Source organism: Rhineura floridana, chromosome 22 (genome assembly GCF_030035675.1).
Source record: "Rhineura floridana isolate rRhiFlo1 chromosome 22, rRhiFlo1.hap2, whole genome shotgun sequence".
NCBI classification, from domain to species: Eukaryota; Metazoa; Chordata; class Lepidosauria; order Squamata; family Rhineuridae; genus Rhineura; species Rhineura floridana.
The window spans coordinates 17,356,421-17,384,131 of NC_084501.1; the positions used below are offsets into that span (position 1 = coordinate 17,356,421).

The following is a 27,711-nucleotide window of genomic DNA, read 5'->3' on the forward strand; positions in this document are numbered from 1 at the left end:
GTTTCAAGTGGATTGGCCACAGAATTGAACCCGGGACCTTCTACATGCAAAGCAGATGCTCTGTAATAGAGTTGCTGTCCTCCTAAAAAATCAAGATTCCAGTCCACGTGGTTCTGAATAAAAGGAACACCGGAAGCTGCCTGAGAAGACTGGTCCATTTAGCTCAGTATTGTCTACATTGACCGGCAGCGGCTCTCCAAGGTTTCAGGTGGGAGTGTCTCGCAGCCCTTCCTGGAGATGCCGTTGGGGACTGACCCTCGGACCTTCTGCTTGCACGGCAGGGACTCTGCCTGAGTTAAGAAGCTGCTTTATTCTGGCTGGCAGTTCTCTGGCTGGCAGTTCCTTTCCTGAGATCCAGCGCCTTTCCTTTTAATTTAAAAGCAAGCCAAGGGCAGGGTGGGGATTTCTGTGAGCTGCCCTCCCTTGTAGGGTTGTTCCCCCCCAGCTGTCACTTCCTCTCTCTCTCCTGGCCCTTCTGCCGCCGGCTCCACCTCCCCTCTTGCTCAACCTCCCCGTCTCACTTTCACAACCAGCCAGAACACCCGCTCGGGACAGTTCCTCAAATGCTTCTTCGCCACTGGAGGGCCCGACCACCGATGCCAAGGGGCAGCAGAGAGTGGCAGGAGGACCCGGGGAGCCTGGCTGGCATTTGGCTGGCATCATGTGGCTGGTTGGTGCCTCCTTGGTGGCCCAGCTGATCGTGGCCACAACCAGCTCGGTCTATCCAGAGCTGCCGTGCGAACAGCCAGGTATGGAACGAAACGGTGCCTGTCTCTGGGTCCGGGCGCGGGAGGCGTGAATTAAATATGAAATATTCGGGAAGTCCCATTCAACCAATTTCCTTTTGCTTTAGGGGTATTTTTCCGTGTTTGCGAACAACCAGATCCCTGTCCTGGAAGGAGGACCCTTATTCATTTGTCGTGAGATTTATATCCTGCCTTTCCTTCCGGCTGGCCTACAGCCCTTCTCCCTTCCGTTTGGTCCTCACAACAACCCTGTGAGGTAGGACAGGCGGAGAGAAACAGACATGGTCTCACACCAAACATTTAAAGCACATTGCCCGCCCTCCCCAAAGAAGCCTTGGAACTGTAGTTTCACCCTCACAGAACTACAATTCCCAGCACCCTTTACAAGCCACAGTTCCTGAGTTTATTTGGGAGGAAAACGTGCTTTCGATGTACAGTGTGTATGCAGTCTTAATTAGCTTCCCGGCTGGGTGCCCGAGGGTGTGGATGGGATTCTGGCCAGGCTCCTCAGAGTCTGGAACTCTAACCCAGGGGGTGGGCAAATCTGTGACCCTCTAGATGTTGCCTGATTCCAGCTCCTACCCATCCCTGCTCTAACCACTTTACCGCCCTGTCCTTCAACTGAGTTCCCCTTTAGTTGAGTATTTATTGGAAGGACAAGGCAGCAATAGGGAAGGGGAAGCCTCTTGCTCTTCTGCTGCAATCGACATGTTTTGGACACATACTGATGTAAAGTTGAAGATAAATCTACAGCTTTCCACTTACGAGCACCACCTTGATTTGGGGGGAATCAGCTTGTGCTGAGCTGGATCTATGTTCTCTCCCCAGAACAGGATTGGTCTTTTGTGGGGACTGGTGGGTGTCTTAAGGGGCTAGATGGAAGAGGGTGTCTGCACAGAAGTGATCCCTAGTGGTTAGTAGGGATGGGACGATCTGTCAGTGTCAGTTCTCTCTCTTTTGTGTTTTTCCAATCTTAAATTCAGTTCACATTTCTACAGCAATTTGCAGGATTTTTTTTAATCCTTGTGAAAATTCTCCAGAATTTTTAGTGAGGATTTATCCTCTAACAAATACATTTTTCTCTGCAGTTTTTGACTAATGTACACTTTTTTTTTGCAAGCAGTTGATCTAAATATAATGCATGTTTCTGTAAATATCGCTTGGTTGGAGAACTGAATTGCAAAATTCGGATAAGTGCACATTTGGAAGGATGGCTATGTTTTGGTTCTCGGATTGTTTTGGGAAGTGCGGATTTGATAAATTACCTCTCTTATCTAACAAATACATAACTACCTTCGGGATAGGTAGAAGCGGGCAGATCTTTGGGCAGTCTGTAATAGATCGGCAAAGGTTTCTGACTCCTGAGCTGTTTAAACAGCAAATCTACTTCCCCCACCTAACTGAGCTGCTGGAATGAGGGGCCCTAACCAGGGCTGTGTGTGTACATCCCATGCATTTAAAGCACACACACACACCACAGAATCCTGGGAACTGTAGTTTGTTAAGGATGCTGGGAATTGTAGGTCATTGAAGTGTAAGCTACAGCTCCCACAATTCAGGAGTGTGTGTGAAAATGCGCTTTCAATATATGAGCATTCGCTTGCGAAAGGATTACAGGCTCTGTAGTTCTGGCACTGAAAATAAATCCCTCAGCTGAAAAAGATCTCCCCTCCTCCCAATAAGTCATCTGGCACAGTCTGCGTCTGTGTTAGAATTGCTTTTAATAATATGTTTTTAAACCTTTTTTTAAAAAAAAGATGTTTTTAAAACTTTTTTCAAAATGTTTTTAACGTTTTGTTTTAATAATAATAATAATAATAAAATTTTATTTATGAGTCGCCTATCTGGCCGAATTAACGGCCACTCTAGGCGATGTACAGTACACAATAAAATACAATATAAAAGTACCACAATCAATTATTAATCTAAAACCCCATTCCAGTTAATACAGCATAAAAATTAATCACCTCCAGAGATCCTGTAGGCCTGCCTGAATAGCCAGGTCTTCAAAGCCCGGCGGAACCCCATCAGGGAGGGGGCATGGCGAAGGTCAGAAGGCAGGGAATTCCAGAGGGTGGGGGCCACAATTGAAAATGCTCTCTCTCTGGTCCGCACCAGTCTAGCAGTTTTAACTGGCAGGACTGAGAGAAGGTCTTGTGTGGCTGATCTTGTCAGGCGGCATAACTGATGATGCTGGAGGCGCTCCTTCAGATAAACTGGGCCGAAACCGTATAGGGCATTAAAGGTCAACACCAACACCATTTTAAGGTCTTCTTATGATGTTTTAAAGTGTTTTTAGAGTTTCTGTTTGCTGCCCTGGGCAGGAAGGGCGGGATATAAATCAAATAATAAATAGATATAACCTTAAAAGTGACCCCTTTACTTTAGCCAGTGAGGTATTTAACCCACTGGCAAACCTATGGGTAGTTTAAACTATGGGTAGCTTCACCCAAAACAATTCCAAGTGATGTGCAACTGCTCGGACTACAGTTGCCCTGATGATTCAGATATTCTTCTTGTTCCAGTTTTGTAGAAAGCAAGAGTGAGCAACCTGTGGGACTCTCTAGATGCGGCTGGACTCCCAATTCATATCACCCCCAGCCAGGCTGGCCAATGGCCAAGGCTACCATTCAACACCACCTGGAGAGTCACAGGTTCCCCATCCCTGGGGTAGAAAGCACTGATTTAGGCAACAGTGCAGTTGAGTAATTTTAGACTCTGGACTTCATGATGTTACTGGAGGAGGGGGGAGCTCTTTAGATCTGGCATGGGGGAATCTGGTTGCCCTCTAGATCACACTTCTTCAACCTTGGATCCCCAGATGTCCTTGGATGACAACTCCCATCATTCTCAGCCAGTTTAGCCACCAGTCAAGGGATCGTGGGGGTTGTAGACCCAAGGTTGAAGAACGCTGTTCTAGATCTTGCTGGCCTCTGACCCCCATCAGCCCCAGCCAGCACAGCCAATGGTCAGGGATTAATGGGCTCAAGTTACAGGAAGCCAGATTTCAGCTGAACATTAGGCAAAACTTCCTGACTGCTAGAGCGGTACGACAAGGGAACCAATGATCTAGGGAGGTGGTGGGCTCTCCGACACTGGAGACATTCAAGAGGCAGCTGGACAGCCACCGGTCGGGGATGCTTTAATTTGGATTCCTGCATTGAGCAGGGGGTTGGACTCGATGGCCTTATAGGCCCCTTCCAACTCTTATGATTCTAGGGATGACAGGAACTGTCGTTCCACCACCCTCAATAGCTCAGGGTGTGTGGTGGCCTTGAAGAGGGCCTTCTCTTTGGCAGCCCCTAAGCTGTGGAACTCCCACATGCACAGACACACAGAGCTGCATCTGGCAACCTCACTGTACAGCTTTAGGTGAATGCTGAAGATGCACCTTGTTACCCTGGCCTTTGACACCTGAGATGGGTATTTTTAGGACCCACCCTATTTTGTGATTCTGGTTATTTTTAATTGTTTTAAACACTGTATTTTAAGGTTATTACGCATCCTGGGACCTCTGGGTGAAGGGCGGGCAATAAATGCTAAAGCTAATAATGCTAATGCCTTATTTTTATTATTAATAATAATAATTCTGCCACATCTGGAGGGGCCCACAGGTTGCTCGCTCCTGCTTTCTACAATATCCTCTGTCTGCCAGGATCAAGGCCCAAATCTTACAGCAGGAAACTCCTCAATGTTATTTCGGCCCTCCTCGTTTTCCTTGAGGGGCAGGCAGTTCATGGGGCAACTCAACAGGGCAAATGGATGGATCTTCTTCATTCATTGGTTGGGCAGAGAGCAGGCAGAAAGTGGGAGGACACCGCCTCCGTCTCTCATAGCTTGAACCCAGGGCCACCCACTGAATGTTGGAGGATTTGGGGCAGACGAAAGGAAGGACTTCTTTGCACAGTGCGGAGCGGAACTTTGGAACCCGTAAGAGCAGAGCTTGGAAAATTTACTTTTTTGAACTACAACTCCCATCAGCCCCAGCCAGCATGGCCACTGGATTGGGCTGATGGGAGTTGTAGTTCAAAAAAAGTAACTTTTCCAAGCTCTGCGTAAGAGGTAGTGATGATGGCCACCCACTTGGGATAGCTTTAGAAGAGGGTTAGACGAATTTGTGGAGGAGAAGGCTATCTGTGGCTACTAACCCTGTGTGGTTATGTTCTATGTCCACTGTCGGAGGCAAGATGTTTCTGAGTACCAGTTGCTGGGGACTGCAAGCGGGGAGAGTTACTGTTGCGGTTGGGTCCTGCTAGTGGGCTTCCTGTAGGTATCTGGTTGTCCACTGTGAGAACAGGAGGCTGGACGACGTGGGCCTGATCCAAGAGGGCACTCCTGATTGATTGATTGATTGGATTTATATCCCGCCCTTCCTCCCACTAGGAGCCCAGGGTGGCAAACAAAGCACTAAAAACACTCTGAAAAGCATCCCCAAAACAGACTGTAAAATATATTACAACAAAACATCCTTAAAAACATATTAAAACGTCTTTAAAAACATCTTTTTGTTAAAAAAAAGCTTTAAAAACATCTTAAAAAGCAATTCCAACACAGACGCAGACTGAGACAAGGTCTCTACTTAAAAGGCTTGTTGAAAAAGGAAGGTCTTCAGTAGGCACCCAAAAGATAACAGAGATGGTGCCTGTCTAATATTTAAGAAGAGAGAATTCCAAAGGGTCGGTGCCACCGCTCTAAAGGCCTGCTACCTATGTTGTGCAGAGTGGGCGTCCTGAATAGAGATGGTATCTGCAGGAAGCCCTCACCTGCAGATTGCAATGATCGACTGGGTGTATAAGTATATCCTTATAAGGAGAGCCCTGCTGGATCAGGCCAATGGCCCTTCTAGTGCAGCATCCTGCTTGCACAGGATGCTCCAATGGGAAGCATGCAAGCAAGACCTGTGCACAACATCAACTCCTCTCCACTTGTGATTGACGGCAACTGGCATTCAGAGATCTACTGCCTCCAACCAGAGCCGTTGCTGCTGGGAGCATACTCTTCTGTTTTGTTAAAAAAAACACCGTGTTTGTCTGTTACAGCAAAAGAAACAACCAAGAATCCTGTAGCGACTAACACACTTCTTAGGGTAGTCATCATTTGTGGAGTCAACTCCCCTTCATCAGATGCACGAAGAGTGATCCTTAGCCAGCAGGGTTTACTCCTGCACGTGAGCATTCCATTGCTAGTTCTCTCCATGTGCCCCCCCCCATTTGCAACATTTTATTTCCTTCTAAATCCATAGGGCTGCCAAGTGAAGCTAACCCTTTGCGTATCTGGTGACCTCGGCTTGAGCCCAGGCGAGCCATAATAAATTTCATAGGTTCATAGGAATTGGCAGTTGTAAGGTGGCAGTGGGTCTTGTCCCAGGCATATCTGGAGATGCCAGGGATTGAACCTGGGACCTTCTGCCGATGAGCTATTAAATTCCTTTGTAATTAATATGTGAATTGTTAAGCTGATCATTGGGGCTTGCAAAGCACCGTCTAAGGGCACCATTGGCAGTGCCTGCAAAGCCCCGTTCAGCCCAGCCACATCTTTACCTGTCCCACACATGCCCAGTGAGATTCATGTCTGAGTGCAGATTTAAGCCTTGGTCTCCCCAGTCCTAATCTAATGCTCTAACCCACTGTTCTTCAACCTTGGGCCCCAGATGTTGGACTACAACCACAGATGTTGTTGGACTACATCCGTGGTCACTGGCTAAACTGGCTGGGGTTGATGGGAGGTATAGTCTGACAACATCTGGGGACCCAAGGTTGAAGAACGCTGCTCTAACCACTAGGGATCAGGGAGAAATTCAGTTCACGTTTAAAAGCGAACCTACCTTTTATACTTTCTGAAGCAACACTAGAGCAGAAAATGCAACCATCCTTCGAAATTCGTGCTTCTCCAAATTTTGCAATGCCGTTTTCCAGCCAAGAAATGTGTGCAAAAAGCCATATGCTGGGTGAAGTGTCCAGAAAAGTGCATATGAAGTGAAAATAACATAGAAAGAAATGCATCATTTCAGGGAAAATGTGCATAGATTAGGGGAAATGGCATACAAATATGTCTATGTTAGGAGAAGCCCACACTAAAATGCGGATGAATTCTCATAAGGACTTTTTAAAAAATAAATAAAAATAAACCGGAAACCAATGTGGAGAGCTGAACTTCACAATGGAAGAATGAGAAAGGATGAGGAACCAAAACGGGCAGGATGGTCCATCCCTACCAGTGAGGTTCATGCCTGAACGGGGATTTGAACCCTGGTTGTCCCAGTGTAACGCTCTAACCACTATGCCACGCTAACGTCAGCCGCAGTAAGCAGAACAAACGAGCAAGCAAACAGCAGCAACAAGAAGTCCAAAAGGAACTCAGCAGATCAGGAATGGAGTTTCATTCTCAAATGATGCCTGGGAGAGGATGGCTTTTGTGTGACATTGACACAGCTAGCAGCGAAATGTCAGAAGTGGTGGCACAGTTAGGCAATTTTAAACTCTGGACTTAATGGTCTTGGGGGCCCCAGGGGAGCTTTAGATGGGGCTCTGTGCTACTTTGCTTCCTGCAAAATGTCGCCAGCCACCAGCCCTGCCGGAGGTGGGTCCCCTCGTTCTCATTTGGATGAGTGGGGCCCTGGGCATCAGCCCCCCAAGTCTTGCCTTGATGGCACCACTGAGCTTCCTCTGTAAGGAGATTCCAGTGCTTTGGTGTCTCTGGTAAGAGGGCCCTTTCCCTGATGAGTAAGGCTGCATTTACACTGTACATTGCAAGCGCATCTACAGCACATGGCTTCCCCCAAAGTACCCTGGGAGCTGCAGTTTGTTAAGAGTTGTGGGAGTTGTAGCTCTGTGGGGGGTTGACTGCAGCTCCTGGAATTCTTGGGCAGAAGCTATGTGCTTTAAATGAACTTTAAATGTATGGTGCGTGCATATACATAGCTGAAGGCAAGCAGATCCAAGGCAGACAATTACAGGCTGTGTCAGGAAGTCATTTTCTGTTTAATTAGGTGGAGCTCTGATATTCTAAGGTTTTTGAGAAGGTGAAAAATGGCTCTATTATTATTATTATTATTATTATTATGTCCCACCTTTCCTCCAAGGAGCTCAAGGTGGTAAACCAGCCCTGGTCTATAAGATGGGAGGGTTTTTGCTAGTGTCCAACACAGCAATTACTACCCCCATCGCTGTTGTTTTTACAGTTGTAATAGTACAGCTTTCATCCAAGGGCCACAGGGTTCTCCTCTGCCATTTTATTTTCACAACAACCCTGTGAAGTAGGTTATGTGTGGCTGCCCTTAATCAACCCAGTGAACTTCATAGCTGAAGAGAGGATATGGGCCAGCCTCTCTCCAATCTAAGGGCAGTCCTGCACTCTACAGCACCCTGGCTGTCCCCTACCCTCTAAAAAGGAAAAAAGTGTGCATCTGAGCATGTACAGTGTGGATCTTCCCTTGTCACTGGGTTTAACCACTACCAGCCCTGACGCATAATGGCATAGGCAGGAAGGTCCTGGTATGGCAGACCAAAGAAAAGAAAAGAAAAGAAAGCCTCTGAGCATATACAGTGCGCATCTTCCCTGATCGTCTATTTTGACCATGACCAGCAGTCCCAACCAATAGGCAGGATGGGCCTGTTGCAACACACAGTGCAATATAGAGGGATGTCCACCACCTTGCCGATTAATTAGCCCTGGTTGTGGGCTTCCCGCGCACACCATTCATGCAACGCAAACGCTGGGATTAGCAGAGAGCTGGGAACCCTGAGTGCCTAAGCACCAACTGTTCTTGGCAAGGGACCAAGACAGGCCAGGAGGCCAGGTCAGGGAGGAAGCAGGCGAACGGACTGTTTGCTTTGGGCTGTTGACATTTCATCGAGTTCCAGTTGTTGGCCATACAGCATAGAAAGTGAAGGGAGGGAGCAGTGTTGATCGCTCAGCGATACATCTGCTAGTGACCTTTTCCCAAGCTGCGTATCACAAACACCCACCCCAGCCCAGGCGGGTTCTCCATTCCCGAAAGCAGATTAATTCGACCCGGAGAGATGGAAGAAGAGTTGCATAAGTGGAGAAAATACGCAGGCCTCCGAGAAGGTGCCCCCATCTGCACATACATTTAAAGCACTATAATACCGCTATGAAAGCCCTAGGAACAGCCATGGCTTCCTCCAAAGAACCCTGGGAAGTGTAGCTTGCAAAAGGTGCTGAGAGTCATTAGGAGACCCCCCGTTCCTCTCGCAGAGCAGCCGTTCCCAGAGTTTCCTGGGAAGAGGGATTGACTGTAAAACCACTCTGAGTTTTGTAGGTCTGTGAGGGGGTCTTCCCTGGGTTCTCTGGCTGATGCCACATGAATTTTAAAAAGTATTTATTTGAAAGCATTTATGAACTACATCATATTTTAGAAATCTCTAAGCAATGTATGGCGTAGTGGTTAGAGCATCGGACTGGGACCTGGGAGACCAGGGTTCACATCCCCACTCAGTCATGAAGCTTATTGGGTCGGCTGCCAACTCTCAGCCTAACCTACCTCACAGGGTTGTTGTGAGGATAAAATGGGGAGGAAGAGAATCACGTGTTCTGCCTTGAGCTCCTTGGAGGAAAGGTGGGATATAAATGCAATAGATAATTGTTTAAAAAATGGTTGTGTCCAGGGTTAGTCCTACTCAGAGTATTAATATTAATAATTATTAGTTGCTTTTTTCAGAAAGGGGAACTCAAAGCGACTTACAAAAAGAAACACGTAAAAACAAGAGAAAAAGTGACCCAATGTGCTCACCATGTAAAAAAGAGCAGATCCAACCCCCCCAAATAAAAAGCACTGAATATGCCAATCCAACTGAGCCCCACCCCACTAAAAGATAATACGTCCATACATACATGCACATATACATCATACAGTAAATAATCAAGGTCCAAAGGCCTGGGTGAATAAGAATGTTTTTGCCTGGTGCCTAAAAACAGATAGTGATGGCACCTGGCGGGCCTCCCCAGAGGCAGCATTCACCAAACGGGGAACCACCACTGAGGAGGCCTGCTCTCATGTTGCCACCCTCCGCTCCTCCCTCAGCGGGGCAGATGGAGAAGGGCTTCAGATGGGGAGCGCCCTCTGGTTGTTGTAGGATTCCCAACGTCCATCAACCCTGACCGTTGGTCCTGCTGGCCAGGAGGCTGATGGGAATTGGAATCCATCAACATCTGGAGGGCGCCACGCAGTCTATTTTTTTTAACGAGGTATCCCTGACAGTTGAACACAAAGAGAAAAGTGTGATAAGTTCAAGGACCAGAAATTATAGGAACCCAGCTGGGAAATAAGGATTGTTGGAGTCTGTGTATATCTCTGATGAAACCTGGGTACCACGCACACCAAGAGGTGGATTTTGCCACGGACCGCTGGAGGGGCCTGGGGAAGGGGGGGGCTCTTTTTGCACGCTGTGTCCTTTTGCGTTGCTAGGAAGCCTCTGCTGGATGGCTAAGGTGGCTTTTTGTCAATATTTGCTGGACCAATGAAGCGGTGCAGAGGTGAGCATGCCTCTCACACACAAAAAGATTACCAGCCAGCCAGAATGAATTCATCCGCAGGCCCTGGTTATGTGACTGCGTGTGGAGCCTGCAACAAAATATTGCAGCATATCCTCACGGGAGAGCTGCTGTTTCAGGGTTCCAAGCTTGACATGGGAGAGAATTTCGCACCTAAAAGCAAATCTACCTAATTTGCACTTTCCAGAGCAATGGCCCCATCTGCACTATACATTTAAAGCAGTATAATACCACTTTAGCCAGTCACGTCTTCCCCCAAAGAATCCTGGGAAGTGTACTTTATCAAGGGTGCGGAGAACTGTTAGGAGACCCCTGTTCCCATCGCAGAGTGACAATTCCCAAAGTTCCCTGGGAAGAAGGATTGGTTGTTAAACCACTCTGGGAATGTTTTGGACTACGACTCCCATCATCCCTGAATGCTGACCATTGGCCACAGGTTTGACCTGGAAGAGCCACAGGTTTGGAGAAGGCTATTGTGGACAGTCCTGAGCCAGACAGACCAACTCAGCCTAAGATACAGAGCTATGAATGACCATGGTCATGTCTATCTTATTTACATGAGTTGCTCCACCCACTTTTGCCTCTGGTCCTGCCCACCACTGACATGTGGCCCTCAGAAGGTTGTCTAGAAAGAAATGTGGCCCTCAGGGCTGAAAATGGTTCTGCGCCCACTTTCCTTATAACCTTTCCTCGCAGGGGAGTTGTTATTAATTTATTAATTAATTAGTTAAATGTCTATCTGGCCCTTCCGCCCAAAGGGAGCTCAGGATGGCAAACAGCAAGCAATAAAACACTGAGAAATGTCTTAAAAAGCAGAACATCTTCAAAAGAATTGCTCCCGCTTCTTGATAATTTTGTCCGCTTGCCCTTTCTCCCGTCTTGTATCGATTCCTGTTTATTTGGTTGAGTTGTATTCATGCATATCCCTGGGAGTGGAGGGGATGGGTGTGAGAGAGAGAATGAAGAACTCTGGAAAAATAATCTGACAGCAGTTTGATTTCCCCTTTCCGTTGTTTTTTTTTAATCTTTTAAATGCAGTTGTGCCTCCCAATGTGATTCTGGGCCAGCCGGGTATGAACATTACCTTACCCTGCCTACAAGGGGAGCTAGAGAACATCACTCTTGTGCACTGGGCGTTTAATGGGCAGAACCTGAGCTCATCCCCTGCCCGGCAGGTGGTTCCAGGGCCCAGTCTTTTCCTGCCATCCGTGTATTACAACGATTCCGGGCGCTACAGCTGTCACTCTGGTGGCCGCCTCCTTTCCTCCCTGCGCCTGATGGTGGAAGGTAAGTGACGTTCTCGGGGGTTAGGAGCGGGGGGAAGTGGCCTGTTCATTGCCTGTTTTTCCCCACCCGTCTGGTTGCATCTTTTACTGTGCCTCTTTCCCTTCTTTTCCCCAAAACAGATTTCCCAGGGCCTGAGCTGGGGATGGAAAGATCTGTCAATTTTGGTTCTATCCTCTCCTCAATTTTTCCAATCATAAATTTGGTTCTCCACATTTCTATAGCAACATGCCATTAAAAAAAAAAATCCTCCTGAAAATTCTTCAGCATTTTAACGCAGCTTTCTCTGAAGAAACCCCCTTTTTGTTCCACTAAGCTCTTCTTATGTTCCAGAACCTCCTCAGGAGCCAAATATCACCTGCTTCCGTAGGAGCTTAGCCAAGGACATTTTCTGCGAATGGAGAACATCGCATTTGATGTCGATCCGCACCAAGGCCAAGCTGTGGGTGCGAAAAACGTGAGCAGGGGCAACGTTAAAGCTGTGGGTGGCCTGGAGTGGATCTGGGGGGGGCCTTGTTCGGATATTACAGATGGGGAGGGGAAACCTATCAATTTCCCTTTCTTGTTTTTCCAATCTTAAATCCCGTTCTTCACATTTCCACATCAGTTTGCGTTTTTTAAAAAGAATCCTTGTGGAAATGAATCAGCATCATGGTACGAATTTCTCGTAATAGGTTGGGATGCCATTTTGTCCAACGGACACATGTTTTGCAGTGCTGTTTCCCCTTGAATGTTTGTTTGCACGTGTGCTTTGAATGCACATCTAGGTACACCATATCTGATACCTTATCCTAGTATATGCATTTTCGTATGTGCTCCTTGTGTGCATTGCAAAATTCAGAGGAGTGCAAACTTTGGAGGATAGCTGTGTTTTTGTTTGCATATTGTTACAGAAAGTGCAGATTAGGTAGGCTCACCTTTAAATGTGAACTGAATAGCAATTCTCTATCCCTAGCTGGGTTTTTTTTTTAATTTACGGGATTTTCCCTGGAAAGGGTACATCAGGATTAAATTGGGGGGGGGGCAGAGAAATACCAGCTGGCGTTTTGATGCCAACAATGATTCTGTAAAAGGCTGTCATGCATGAAGAGCATCCATCCCATAATAAACACCAGTCTGGAAACAGCCATTGTCTCTAGCACGCACATCGGTTGTATCCAGCAATGTCTTACTCAGAGTAGACTCATTGAAATGAATGGAGTGAAGTTAGGCATGTCAATTAATTTCAGCAGATTTATTTTGGGTGGTATTTAATGTTAGTTAAACCCAATTAATTAAATAGACATGACTAACTTAGGCTCATTCATGTCAATGAGTCTACTCTGAGTAGGGATGGAAAGATCTGTCAATGTTGGTTCTCTCAGGTTCTCATTCTTACAATCTTAAATTCAGTTCTCAACATTTTTGCAGCAATTTGCAATTTTTTAAAAAAGAACAGTCCTCATGAAAATTCTCCAGCATTTTAGTGTGAATTTTTCCTAACAAATGCAGTTTTTGTAGGCGGTTTTGACGAATGTACACATTTCTGCAAGCCACTTTTTGCCATATAGTGCATTTTTGCTTGTTAATTTCACTCATACGTTCATTTTTATGCACACCTTCCCCTAAAATATGCATTTTTGCATTGTTGGGCGGGCAAATTGCATCGCAAAATTCACGTAAGTTTGAGTTTCAAAGGATGGCTGCATTTCGGTTCTGATATTGTTTTGGAAATTGCGAATTTGATAAATTCGGCTTAAAATGTGAACTGAATCGAAATTCTCACCCATCCCTACCTTGGTTGAATACAAGCCTCTGAGGCCATATCCATAGCCTTACCTTTAAAGCACTATGATATCGTTTTTAAGCAGTCATGGCTTTCCGCAAAAGGGGACATAGCTCAGTGGGTAGAGCAACTGCCTTGCATGCAGGAGGCCCCAGGTTCAATCCCTGGCATCTTCAAGTAGGGCTGGAAGAGAGTCCCTGCCTGAAACCCTGGAGAGCAGCTGCCTGTCAGTGATGACAGTACTGAGCTAGCTGGGCTATTGGTCTGACTCGGTATAAGGCAGTATTTTCCTTAAGGCAGCATTTTCTCATTGGCTATGTTTCATCGTGATGAGACTGAGTGGTGGTCTGAAGGCACGTGAGGCCAGCTCCCTGCTGAAGCAGGGTCAGGTCTGGTCAGTGCCTGGATGGGAGACCGCCTGGGAACCATGTGGAAGCCGCCTTGGGTTTCTATTGTGAAAAGAAAGGCGAGGTATAAATGTAATAAATAAAATAAGTAATAAATAAATGTCTTTTGTGTCTGTCCCTGCTAGGTTTGTCGGGGTGAACCACACCGAACAGCAGTGCCGCTATTACACCAAGTCCCGGAAATTTTCTTGCCGCATCGGAGGGCTGAACGACGACAACACGTTCTTCTTGCTGGTGTCCATCTGCATCGTCAACTTGGCGGGCGCTCTGAGGAGCCATACTTACATCAGCACCGACATTCTGTGTGCGTAGGCCTGCTGTCCTATGAATCGGGGCCAGAATGTCACGTGTTTAAACCGTGCTTGTGCTGAAGCGGATTGGGTCCCCCCCCCCAAGATTGTACCCTGCGCATTCAGGGGCTTGCAAATTCTCCAAATTATTTGCCAAGGGAGTCAAATCAGGAGTGCAGAACCTCAGGCCTGGGCAGAGCTTGGAAAATTTACTTTTTTGAACTACAACTCCCATCAGCCCAATCCAGTAGCCATGCTGGCTGGGGCTGATGGGAGTTGTAATTTAAAAAAGTAACTTTTCTAAGCTCTGGGCCTAGGGGCCAAAGGCAGCCCTCCACCCACTGTATCTGACCCTCGGACCCTCCTCAGACACCAATGATGCGCTTACATTAGGGAAACATCGCAAAACAGCTAACAAAGCAGAATAATATGTGGATGGTCCAGTATCAGTCCATTGCTAATGCACTCCTATCGCGTCAATGACGTTGCAAAACAAACCCACGTACAATCTGGAGGGGCCCTTTCTCTCTCTCCTTTTAAAATATTTCTGGCTGATTTCTTCCCCCTGTAGTGAAACCAGATTCCCCGGTCGATGTTGTGGTGAACGCCATGGAGAACAACCCCAACCAGCTGTTTGTGACCTGGCGTAAACCACCTTCCTGGGGTTCTCTCTTCTATCGTCTTCAGTTCCAGCTCCGCTACAGGGCTGAAGCCTCCAGAATATACGAGGTCTGACCTTACTTTGATTTTGAAATAATGAGTGGGACAATCATCATCTGCTGAGAACTGCTTGAGATGGAGCAGGGGTGTGTGTGTGGACATGTACAAGCTGTGGCACCCAATGTCAGGACACCCTGATTGGTTTTTGCCATTACTTGCTATGTGTCTGTCAGTCTCATCTTTGGTTAAACCAGAGGTGGGGAACCAGTGGCCCTCTGGATGTTGTGGGTGTACAGCTCAGAGCAGCCCCAGTCAGCAGGGACAGTAGTCAGAGTTGAAGGGAGTTCAGCAACATCTGGAGAACCACAGGTTCCACGCCTGTGTCCTTAACACATGTCCCAGCCAATCAGGGACCACATATGAAATGCACTTTAATATGTGTGTAATATGTTTTTAAAGATGTTTTGTTTTAATATGTTTTAAAGTATTTTTTTAAAAGATGTTTTAAAGTGCTTTTAGAGCTGGTATAGCACAGTGAGGAGGAGAGCCTAGCTGGGAGTCCAGAGTCTGTGAGTTCAAATCCCTGCTCGTGTCTCCTGGGCATCAAGGGCCACCTAATGATCACCCCCACAGTGAATGGCTCAGGGGTTACGTGCCCTGCCACCTGTGCAGCCGTGGGCAAGCTGCATAGTCCCAAGGAGCCCAGTTGTCCCAACTGACAGTTGCGGACAAGGGAGGGGCTGGCTTGTGCAGCTGTGGCAAGCTGAGCAGGCCCTCGCCAGCTGGGGAGGACTAGCCTCAGAGGGAGGCCATGGTAAACCCCCTCTGAATGCCGCTTCCCATTAACACCCTATTCATAGGGATTGACTTGAAGGCAGTCCTTTTCCATTTTTTCAAAGTGCTTTCAGTGTTTTTGTTTGCTGCCCTGGGCTCCTTCTAGGAGGAAGGTTGGGATATAATAATAATAATAATAATAATAATAATAATAATAATAATAATAATAATAATAAATGTGTGTAATATGTGTGCACCTTAATAAATCAGGACTGGGGCGCCTGTGGCCCTCCAGATGTTGTCGGGACTACAGCTCCCATTGGCTCCAGCCCAGCATGGCCAATAGTCAGGGATGATGGGAGGTGTAGTCCAGCGACATCTGGAGGGCCACAGGTCTACTCTGCTCTGTGCTGATTTGCAGTGGCTCTGCAGGATTTCAGATCGCATACCACTGAACTCTGGTCCTTCCCCAAAAGATCAAGTAAGCTTCCAGTCCTCATCGTTCCATGTAAAGAGTTGGCTTTCATAGGCAGCTGCCTTATCTAGCAGCAGATCTCCAGCTTTTCTGGCAGGGGACCTTCCCAACCCTCCCTGGATATGCTGAAGTTTGAATCTGGGACCTTCTGTGTGCCGAGCAGATGCTCTCACCACTGAGCTACAGCCCTTTCCCTTTCCCTTGGCTTATAGGTTCACCTGCTGACTGACCTCACTTCGTACACCATCTCTGACGCCCTGCCGGGCCTCTGTCACACCGTTCAAGTGCGGGCGCAAGAAGAATTTGGCCTCGGAAGCTGGAGCGAATGGAGCCGGGAAGCTTTCGGAACACCCTGGACAGGTTGGTGGTGCCCTCTGCACGGGTGCAGGAATGCGTCCTTCAGTCATCTCCTGTGCTTCTCCTTATATGGCGGATGACAATTCTGCGACCTGCTTAGGGGCAAAGCAGCTCATCTTGAGTAATCCACTCATATCAAGGGACCTTTTTTGAGAGGGGAGTTACCTGCAGACTGCCTATAGCCCTGTAGCTCAGTGGCCGAGCCATTGCTTTGCAAGCAAAAAGGTCCCAGGTTCCATCCTTGGCGTCCCCAGGTAGGGCCCGCCTGGGGGACCTTTGGCCCGCCAGATGTTGCTGGACTACCTCTCCCATCAGCCCCAGCCAGCACGGCCAACGGGAAGCTACGACGGGAGTGGCAGCCCAGCAACATCTGGACGGCCAAAGGTTTGCCTCATCTGAGGTAGGGCAATGAAAGACTTCCTGCCTTGAAAACCTGGAGAGCCTTTCTCAGTCAGTGCAGACAACACTGAGCGAGGTGGAACGATGGCTTGAGTTGGTATACGGCCATTTCCAAAGAGTTATCCCCAGAACCCCACAAATTATTATTTTGGTTTAAGTGACTGCTGCTCGCCCTCGAGATGCCCTGAAGGAAAAAGTTTTCTTGTCCCCCACCTCCTGAATAAAATTATTTCTTTAAAGAATAATTTTTAGAAATATTTCCTTTACTGGGTGCTTCCAAAGGTCTCTTGCTGAAATACTGTGATGCCAAAGTGCTTGGGTGGCCCCTCAAGGTCCCCCCCAAACATGTCCATTTTATTTTTAAAAAAATGATTTAAACAAATATTGTCATTCTCTTGAGAGCCCTTATGATGGCAAAAGTTTCTCTGCACACAACAGGTCCTCCACATTTATCAGTTGAAACAAATACATATTTTGTGTGTGTGTGTGTGTGCATGTGTGTGTGTTGCCAAAAGGTTTTTGGACACCACCACCCAAGACCCCCAAAATGTGCTCTTTATAAAAATTAAGCAATAAATTTGGGCCCTACCCACTTTTGGCCACACCCACTTTGATAGACCGGGCCCGGAGGGTTGACCATGGGTCATTTGCAGCCCTCAGCCTTAAAAATGTTAGCTAGCTCTGGGTCAGCTTGGAAGCCATGACAGGGTTGGGGGAACCTGCGGCCCTCCAGAAGTGGCTGGGCTACAACACCCATCATTCCTCGCCACTGGCCACGCTGGCTGGGGCTGATGGGAGTTGGAGTCCAACAACAAGTGGAGTGCCACAGAATCCCTATCCCCACTTTATACCTCTGCAAGTGAATTGAATGTGTGGTCCCTGATTGGTTGGGACAAGATTGATCTAGGACAGGGGTGGGGTACCTGTGGCCTTCCAGATGTTGCTGGACAACAACTCCCATCATTCCTGGCCATTAGGCCATGGTGGCTGCAGGGACTGATGGGAGCTGTAGTCCAACAACATATGGAGGGCCACAGGTACCCCAGCCCTGCCCTTTGACATGAAAAACTCTGACCCCCTAATATCAGATTGTGGAAGTTGGCTATAGTTGCTGAGGAACTGGAAGAAATGCATTTTGAACGAGCTCAGAGGTATTCTTGTAATAAAATAATTGTAGGAGGGCATAGCATACACACAAGGCTGAGTCCCTTGCATTTCCTGATGTGCAGGCTCTGAGGCTGAGCTGTGGGTCCAGCTTCAAGGAATGATTTTGGCCTAGCACCCCACCAACCATCGCTAGCCCTCTGTCCCTTGTGATGCTCCTCTTCCCCAACCCAATTTTTCTTTAATTCAATCCCCTCTTTGTCTCGTTGGCATTTCAGAACCCAGGGACCCCGAGTCAGAAGCCACGTCGGACATCTCAGAGGTAAATAGTGCCCACAAGAAGCAGAACCTTTTTGATTGTAGCTCCAGAGCTCGCTGGAATGCCCTCCCCACGAGCAGTCCATTTATCCCTCCACCCATCTCTGGTATCATTTCAAAAGCAAGTACAAGAGTTTCTGCACTTCCACCCTCTGTTGGGGGTTTCATGAAATCCTAGCGATGGAGAGGTCTTAAAGGTCATCTAGACGAACTCCCAATCAATGTATGAAATCCAGAGCTAGAGAATCTCTAAGAAGCGGCTGTCCACCCCTTGCCTGAAGACCTCTAGTGAGGGACAGTCCACCTACCCCTGTAGGGAATGGTTCTGTCAAACAGATCTTACCGTCAAAACGTTTTCCTAGAGTTCATCCCAAATCTACCCTCCCGGCTGTTACTCCAGATGTTTTCATTTTTCCAGTCTAAAGTTCAGTTCTCCACATTCCCACCTCCGTTTGACAATTTCTTCTTAAAAGCCCTCCTGAAGATTTGTCTGCATATTAGTGTGTTTTTCGCTAAGCACACACATTTTGTTTGCCATTTTGCTTAATTGGCACAGTTCTGTGCAAACAATTTCACCCCAATATAATGCATCTGTCCTATGTTATTTCCACCAGTGGATGGATTTCTCGGCACGCTTTACCCAGTGTTTTGTCCTACCCCATTTTGGCACACTGCTGGCAAACTGAATTGCAAAATTTGGAAAACTGTGAATCTCACAGGATGGCTATGTTTTGCTTTGTGGATTGTTTCAGAAAGTTATGGCCAGTTAGGCCTTTAGATGAGAACTGAATTGAATTCCCCCCCCCAGCTCTGCCTCTCACTTAAGCCTAAAGGTGGAGAACCTGTGGCCATTTGGATATTGTTAAACTACAGCTCCCATCAGCCCCAGCCAGTATGGCCAACGGTCAGAGATATTATTATTATTATTATTATTATTATTATTATTATTATTATTATTATTATTATTATTATTATTATTAATTGAATTTATTAGTCACCCATCTGGCTGGTTATCCAGATAATGGGAGTTGCAGTCCAGCAACCTCTGAAGAGCCACAGGTCCCCATCCCTGTCCTAGACACATATCCCAACCAATCAGGGATCATATATTAAATGCACTTACAGAGGTGAAAAGCAGGGACGGGGAAGCTCATGCCCTCCAGATGTTGTTGAACTGCAGCTCCCATCAGCCTCCCAGCCAGCATGGCCAGTGGTCAGGGATGGTGGGAGTCATAGTCCAGCAATATCTGGAGGGCCACAGACTCCTCATTTTTGCAAGCAGGGTGATGTTTTTTGATTCTGATGGAGTCTTAGGTCACATCCACACCATACGTTTCAAGCACATTTTAAGCACATGGCTTTCCCCCCCCAAAAAACCCGGGGAATGGTAATTTACCCATCACAGGGCTACAATTCCCAGCACTATTAGCAAACTAAAATTCCCAGGATTCCTTGGTGGAAGCCATGTGCTTTGAACATACGGTGTGGATGTGACCTTAGTGGTCATGCATGCACATTTATCTACATTATCAAGAGAAAAGGCGCATGTATTCCCCAGTAAGAGGTTTAGCTTCAGTAGACCCCAGGGATGGCACTGAAGCGTGAAGAATAACGACCTTACCAACTCTTGCATGCTGGCCCCTTTTGCATGAGGCCTCCCCAACCGTCAACAAGAGGAACCAGGATTTCTTAGAGACCAGGGACCAGGCAACAGGGGCTGTCCCTCCTAAATAGAAACTGTTGAAGCACATACATTTTGCTAGCGGTGCTCTTTTGAATTCTATCCCTCTCATTAGAATTTGTTTTAAAACTGTTTTAATATTGGATTTTAAATGGTTGTCATCTGCCCTGGAACCTTAACGTGAAGGTTGGGTAAGCAAATTATTATTATTAGTGATAAAGATCAGGTTTTTTTGATAAAAAATGGGGCGCCGGTACTTGTATCTTGATAAAAACTGTGTAGGTGAGAGCACAAAATGGCTGCTATGAGCAGCAGAGAAAAAGGTGCCAGTAGTAGTTCTGTCACAAAAAAAGCCCTAGTAGTAGAAGTAGTAGTAGTAATAATAATAATAATAATAATAATTAATACGCTATTATGGTAAAAATGAGGTGCCTGTGTTCAGCCACAGCTTGACAAAAGTGCCATGGGCGCCGGCACAAAATGGCTGCCATGGGCAACCAGAAAGGTATCTTGGTGAGTACAGTCATAAAAAAAGCCATCATCATCATCCTAAAAAGGTGTACAGGAGCCTTGAAGTTGCCTGTCAACAGTTACCAGTGCCTGGTTGGCAGACACACACATCTCCCGTGCAAAGGGATCCGCTTGCTTTCCTCCGGAGAGATCCTTCCAGTCAGAGTCCACAATACTGGATTCAGTCAGCCCATGCTCTGATGTGGCATAAGGCCATTGTGTTCCTATCCTTGCTCAACAGCCAGCTGCTGAACTGAACCCTTCTCTCTTCTCTCTCTGGAAGGTCCCCTTTCATTATGAAATTCTCAGTACCATTAAACCCTGGGAGACTCCTGAATTCCCTCAGATCACGAATAAGCCAGCAGGTAAGCAGGTGTGCTTTTGTGGTCTTCCTCAGGCAAAGGTGACTTTATTGTGCGGCAAAGACTACCCCAAAGGGGTGGGGGCTGTTGGAATGCCAGCGATGGTGGGAGCAAGGCTCTTCAGTGAGGCCCCTTCTGTGTGGGCGTGCACTGGTAGTCTTACATAGTGGTTGCAGCAGGCAGCGATAATGCTCCGGTTGCTGCCACCATTTTGATTTCCCATCATGGGAGGGGAGATGGGGAGCCTTTTCCAGCCCAAAAGCCACATTCCTTTCTGGGCAACTTTCCGAGGCCCACATGCCAGTGGTGGGCAGGGCCAGAGGCAAAAGTGGGTGGAGCACCGGATGCAAATTTCCCCCGCTTTTGCTCACTAAGCTAGTTTCCACCCGCACTCGCACAGCCCTCTCTGTCCTCCAGCCTGGAAAGCAAGAGGCATTCTGAGAGTTCAAAGGGCCCTTGCAGCCAAGCAATAATGCTCCAGCAGGGTCAGTGAGGGACATGGCCTGGGGACAGCCCCAAGGGCCAGATACAGAAACTTGAGAGGGGTTCGGGTTGTTCCCCAGACCCAAAGTTCCCCACCCTTGTCCCAGAGTAGTGCTCAATTGTAGGCATTGTGGAAAAATGGAAGAGTTGACATGACTGTGTTCCCTGATTGTTTTTCCCTTGTAGTGGAAGATGCTGCTGCACCTGTGCCTCTGTACACATTCCTCATCATGGCAGCCACCGTGACCGTGGGCCTTGCCCTGGTTGTCGGAGTCATTGTCCGGTGAGGAAGAACATCTAATTTTGAGGAGCAGGGAGGATGTTCTTGAGCGGGGACAGTGGAGCTATGTAACCCTGCTTTGCATTCTGTCCAACTCTGCATTTGGATACTAGACCAACCGCATGTTTTTGAAAAGCCCTAGGAGGGGCAGAGAAGTAGATTTGGGGATACAAAATTGGTCTGTAAGTGCCTTTTGCTCAGACCCAGTAACCCACCCTGCCGCTCTGCAGAATCCGCGTCAGGGGTTGGCACAGTCAGGCATCTGCTGGGGGCCCTCCATCATGATTCAGAATGGCATCCAACTGTATCCAAGCATAGACAAAAATCTGCTCCTTGGTCTCAGGAACTGCCAAATTTGGTAATCTAAGAGGTGTCCAAATGCATAGCAGACAAACAATGTTCCAAAATATTCAGGGTTGTATGCCATGCTAGCCTTGCTCAGAGTAGACTCATTGAAATGAATGTACATGGCTAACTTTCTCCATTACAATCAGTAGGTCTACTCTAACTTAGCTGGAAACAACCCTATGTAGATAAATAATAATGGCAGAAACTTGATCTCAAAGCCTGCCATTTTTGGGTGCAATTTAAGGTGCTCAGGCTAATATTTCAAGCCCTAATAAGACTTAGGCCCCAAATATCTGACCCTCTCGGGTGTTAAGATCAGCAGAGGCGGGGCCCTTTTTGTTGTTCCACCGCCCTCAGAAGTTCAGGATTGTGATGGTCCAGGAGAGGGTCTTCTCTGTTGCAGCCCCTAAGTTGTGGAATCCCCTCCCCACGGAGGTACACCTGGGCCCTTCGCTGGACAGTCTGGGGCCAATGCTGAAGATGCACCTCTTTACCCTGGCCTTTGGCATTTGAGCTGCAAGTTTTCAGGACTTACCCTATTCCCGTGGTTCTGATTTGTTTGCATTGTTTTTAAGACCGAATTTGAAACTGCTGTAACTTGCCCTGAGACCTGCTGGTGGAAGGTGGCTTAATGATAACAACAGAACAAGACAACAACAACAATAATAAATTTGTTGTTCCAGGTACAGGAAAAAATGGGGGACGTCGCCTTCTGGTGAAGAGAAGCCCGGCTCCGTGCCACCCCACTCCCTGACCCTGCTGGCCCCTGAGCCCCCCCTGAGCTCATCCCCCCTCCTCTCCCCTCCTGCATCCCCCTTCAGCGAGAGCTCTGTTGACAGCCCGAGCATCTTGGACCACAGCCCTTACGACGTCTCCAACGCAGACTATTTCCTGTTGCCCTAGTAGCCGGCAGTTGTTGGATCAGAGAGAGTTCTCAGTGCCATTGCTTCCCTGGGCCCGAAACAGGGCGTAAACACAGTTCGCACCCTAAGGACGTAGTGCGTCAAGGTCACGACCGAGCCCCCTACCTGGACAGCTGTGAGGTTGTTAAGAGCCCCTCTGGTGGTGCTGATGTTGAAGCAAACTCGAGGCGAGCCCCACACTGTTGAGATCTAGGGAAAGTGTTTGGTCTTTCCATCCAAAGTTTTCCATGCCATCTGGAAGATGCTGTGTGTTCAGGATTTTATTGTATCGGTCCCTGAAAAGAGTTCAACGTCCTCGAAAGCAAAGGCGGTGGCTGTCAACATCAGCCCGCCCAAAAAGCTCTGGCCGGTGATATGTTGTATCTCTCCCTGCGGGGATTCTCAGAAGGGGACGATGTCCCGCGAGGTTCCGTCCAGTCTGACATATCAGCCCACGGAGGTTGTCGGGAGAAAATGGCTGGAGGCATCACCACCGAACTGACCCTTGATGGAACGTGCGAAGGTTCCCCTTCCCCCAAGCCAATTACATACCAGAAGTTGTCCCAGGAAGCTTCACGCTTCCTTGATTCACGAGATTAGGGAGGTAACTGTTGGCTGTGGGATCCATCATCCCCCCCCCAAGCTGCAAATGATAGAGGTAGCATTTTTAGGGTACCCAGAACTGTTTTTGGCCTTTTTCACACGCCAGGGCTGTGAGCACACTAGTTGCCTACAGCAAAGTGTTCCCATTGGCCGCATCTGGAGGTGGAACGGGTTGATCTGCCGATCAGCTGCGAAATCTCTTTGAAGCGAATGTCAAAAAACTGCACTCCAGCTGATCCTACCAGGTTTTACAGTCAGAAACGGGCAGGGTTTGACTAGCGTCATGTGCCCCCATCTTCAGAAAAGAGAGGTGTAGACACATTGGAACCAGCAGAACAGTAAGTGTGTCTCTACCCCAAGGAAGGATGTCCTGCGTCTAGGGCTGGTTGAAGCCTAAGGGGGAGCAGATGTACTTGGAAAACTGCCTTCTACCGAGTCAAACCATTGGGCTCAGTATCGTCCGCACTGATTGTCAGCAGCTCTCCAGGGAGAAAAACAGGGAGTCTTTTCCCAGCCCTGCTTAGAGACTGAAACTGCGCCTTTTTTCTGGCAAAGCAGTTGCTTTGCCACTGAGCCACAACACAAGGTGGCTTTTCCTCCCTTTCCTGATTTCATGTACAGGAGCTGATTCGGCAAACAACTCCTACTGGCAATGTGACAGTCTCCTCTTGAGGAGAAAAGACTAGCTGGTGTGTGAGTGTGTGGGTGGGACTCTTTGCCACCAATCCATGCCCTCCACCAATCTGCCGCCCAAGGCGGCTACCTCACTGTGCCTAAGGGTTGGGCTGGCCCTACCAGAGTCCTGCTGTGCATTGGAAGGTGCGGCTCGGAAGCTTTCTTTTAACCGCATTGGCTCATGGGCCCATGTAGCCCACCATTGTCTTTTTCATTACCTTATCACGGAAAATGCCTGGGATTGACCATCAGAAGTGCCCTGCTAGATAGGCGAAAGGCCCATCACAGTCCAGCATCCTGTCCTCACACTGACCAATCAGATTCCTCCGGGAAGCCCCCAGGCAGGGCGTGAACAGAAGCGCCCTCCCTCATAAGAACATCAGAAGAGCCCAGCTGCTGTTTTCACAGTGGCCAGCCAGATGCCTGTTTGGGAAAGCCCGAAAGCAGGGCCTTGGCGCAACAGAGTGCGGAGCATGCGTGCTGTCACTGAGTCATGGGTCCACTCCCCACATGGGGCGTGACACAATGCCGTGCGCTGGACCATCGGTTCCATAGCGCTATATTATAGTGCACGGGTAAATGTGGACCTTGCCAAGTCAAGCAAAGAAAGCAAGGCACTTGTTGTGTTACCCATGGTGCTTTGTATCAAGGGGACAAGGGAAGGAAGGGCTCTTTTTGCACCCAAGTGTCCAAATAGCTGCATCTGAGAGGCAGAGCTGCCCCTACAAAGGACTTTCTTGATGCTGAGTGTTACAAAACCCAACCTTTACTCTGACTCTTTGCTGCAAAATAATAGGACAGAGATTTTTTGCTTGCTTGCTTGCTTTCTCTCTAAAGGTCATGGTGTGGGACAGATATTGGGTGAAATGTAGTGTGTGCATCATGGATGTTGCCCACGTAGGAGATTGTGATGAATCTGGGGGTTTGGGAGAGGCAAAAAAGCTAAGGCGATCCTTGCCGGGGAAGGCCAGCCGGTGGTTATGCCAAAGGACCCATTCTGATGTCTGGAATGGGTTCACATTCCTGCCATCAGCCACTAGACATCTTGCAGCCAAGGGAGTCCAAGGAGGCAGAGATTGCTTGCAAAACAGCATGTGTGTGGGCGCACATACACACACACACACACACACACACACCAAGAAGAAAAGATATCCGGGCAGACCCACAAGTTTCAACTCAATTGCATTAAGTTTGGGGCTTTTAAAACTATGGGATCCGCTCCTTGCTGGAGGCCGTGATGGCCACCAATTTGGATGGCTTTTGAAAAGGATTGGACAAATTCATGGAGGCTATCAATGGCTAGTAGTTCTGATGGCTAGGCTCTGCCTCCACGGCCGGAGGCAGGATGTTTCTGAAGACCAGTTGCCGGAAGCCACAGGAGGGGAGAGTGGCTGTTGCATTCAAGTCCTGCTTGTGGGCTTCCCATGGGGGCATCTGGCTGGCCACTGTACGAACAGGACACTGGACTAGATGGGCCCCGTTTGGCCTGATCAGCAGCCTCTTCTGATGCTCTTACGCACTTCTTCTCAGTGTGTCATTAGGCAGATCCTGCCTCCACGCATTCCCTCTATGTCTTCAGAAACAAAAGAGACTAGAGACTTGATCTTGTTTCTGTTTTTTAAAATTTAAAGTAAAGCTGCCAATTCAGGGTAAAGCCCCCACTGAGCGTTCCTAATGAGGCCCCACAACCCCCCTGCGGTGATGGCCTGCTTGGCATCATTTCTACTTTTGGTTCTCTCTTAATGATGCCTCGGACACTTTGCATTGTGGGCTACTTTACACCCAGTGGAATTATGTGTTGCAATCAGGAGGGCACACATAACCCTTTCCCCGCTGCTTATAAATAGCTACTTGCCCGTTTCCCAAACCAGAATCTTCCCTAGACAAGCCTCCTGGAAATCACTGCCTTAAGCAAAAGGCATGACACTAAGGTACTGTTGTATGCTCAGCAAAGCATCCCTTACGATGCCCCAAGGGCAAATAGATTGATCGTAACCACTAGTGCGGTGGTTAATTCAGTACAGGGTCCCTTCATGGTAGTCGCAGCAGACCCCCTCACAGCCAAGCCTCCTCTGCTCTCCCTGTCATCTTGTGAGTCCACACTCCACTACAACAAACATCCCTGGGAGCCAATCAGCATGAAACGGGATGCTTCATGTTAGCTGCCGAGAAGAGTCTCCTCCGTGACTGACTCCCCTCCTTTCACTGTGATTGGCTGCAATCAGCACGAAAAGACAAGGACTCTTCTCAGTGGCTAACATGCTCCCTTTTCATGCTGATATATAGGGACCTGGCTGGGACCCTGCTCCTAAAAAGGTAATGGGTCTATAACCCCCTCTGTACAACCCCAGATGACTGCACCCCCAACTGTAACCCAAGGAACTTCAAAGGCCATTGCCAGCATGTGACACTCTTGGCCTAGAATGTGTCAGCGAGTTTGATCCACCTAATTTTGGACTCAATCTAGATCAAGGGTTTTCCATCTCTTACACCCCCACCCCCACACACTGTACAGGTGTTAAAATGAGCAGAGCAAAGTTAGGAAGCTTGTGCTATGGCCAGTTTGCTGCTCTTGGGAATGGCGGTTGTCCTTTCGTTGTGTACATGTTGTCTGCTTTGCATAGATGCATTGCTGGCTTGTCCCACTTGAGTTTCATGGCCTTGACTGCCCTACTTGTTTACAAATTTTCTTCTAGGCTTCTTGTACATGTCTGTGTGTGCATCTCTACTAGGGATGGAAAAATCTTAATTTCAGCTCTCCCCATTTCTGCAGCAGTTTGCCATTTCTTAAAAAAATAATCCAGCATTTTTGTGCGAATTTCTCCTAATAAAACATATTTTTGTAGGCAGTTTTGGCTCGTGTGCATAGCGTTGTGAGCCGTTCCTTACCATGCAATCCATTTGTGTGTGTTATTTTTACAAGCGTTTTCACTTTTATGTGCATCTTCCCCCAACACAGGCATTTTTGCAAACCTTGTTTGGCTGGCGGACTGCCTCGCAACGTCCGAATTTCAAAGGGTGGCTGTGCTTTGCTTCTCGTATTACTTTGGAAAGTACAAATTTGTTCGGTTCTGCTTGAAACAAGAATTGCGTTTGTCCCTAATCTGTACACCAAATGCCTAGCGAGTGGACAGCTTTCCAAAAATACCCGGCCGATGGATTAAACCCCCTGGTACGAGAGGACGTTTTCTCGCGTGTGCATTATTTGGCATCTGTCTTGCCCTCTTTCTCCCCTTCTGTTGGCTGCCTGTGCCTGTGAGAAAGAGTAAGAGGAAGAAAACAGTTGGGCAATCTTGGGGGAGAGGGGCCCCCGGCAGGTTCATGGGGGGCAGGAGAAGGAGCAGCTGCTTCCCTCCATCTCCCAGTTCTCCTTTTCGGCCTCTCCTCGGTGATAAACAGAGGAAGTTCACGTTCCCCTTAGGGGCAGAGGAAGTGAAATCCCCAGGGTCGTTTGGAGGCCCGAAACCTCTGTTTCTGCTCTCTCAGCCAACTGTACAGGGTTAGGGTGTCTTGGCCTCATCCATGCCATGCTTTGAAAGCATCACCGTGCCACTTTAAACAGCCGTGGCTCTCCCCCACCAAAGCATCCTGGGAGCTGTAGTTTGTGAAGGGTGCTGAGAGTTTTTAAGTGACCTAAATTCCCCTTGCGGAACTACCATCCACTGGGGAAAAGGATTTGATTGTTAAAACACTCGGGAAGCTATGTGAAGGGGTCTCCTAACAGTCTCTGACCCAGCTGGGTTGTTCCAACAGCTTCTTCTCGTGTTTTCAAATG

The 27,711-nt window shown here is 48.0% G+C and overlaps 1 protein-coding gene across 2 annotated transcripts; it reads left to right on the forward strand.

The window, feature by feature from the left end:
* The first annotated feature begins 525 nt into the window (after window positions 1-525).
* Window positions 526-26,785, forward strand: IL6R (interleukin 6 receptor). 2 transcript variants are annotated; one of them, XM_061606296.1, is made up of 11 exons: window positions 664-749; window positions 854-1,002; window positions 11,298-11,546; window positions 11,877-12,000; window positions 13,841-14,019; window positions 14,577-14,734; window positions 16,127-16,274; window positions 18,053-18,096; window positions 20,567-20,648; window positions 21,315-21,411; window positions 22,440-26,785. In XM_061606296.1, exons 3-11 carry the CDS (start codon window positions 11,333-11,335, stop codon window positions 22,657-22,659), a joined length of 1,266 nt encoding a protein of 421 aa, XP_061462280.1. In that variant the 5' UTR covers window positions 664-749; window positions 854-1,002; window positions 11,298-11,332; the 3' UTR covers window positions 22,660-26,785. The 2 variants fall into 2 exon arrangements, with proteins under 2 accessions (XP_061462279.1, XP_061462280.1); XM_061606295.1 differs by lacking the exon at window positions 854-1,002 and having other exon boundaries at window positions 526-749.
* Window positions 26,786-27,711: the final 926 nt, after the last annotated feature.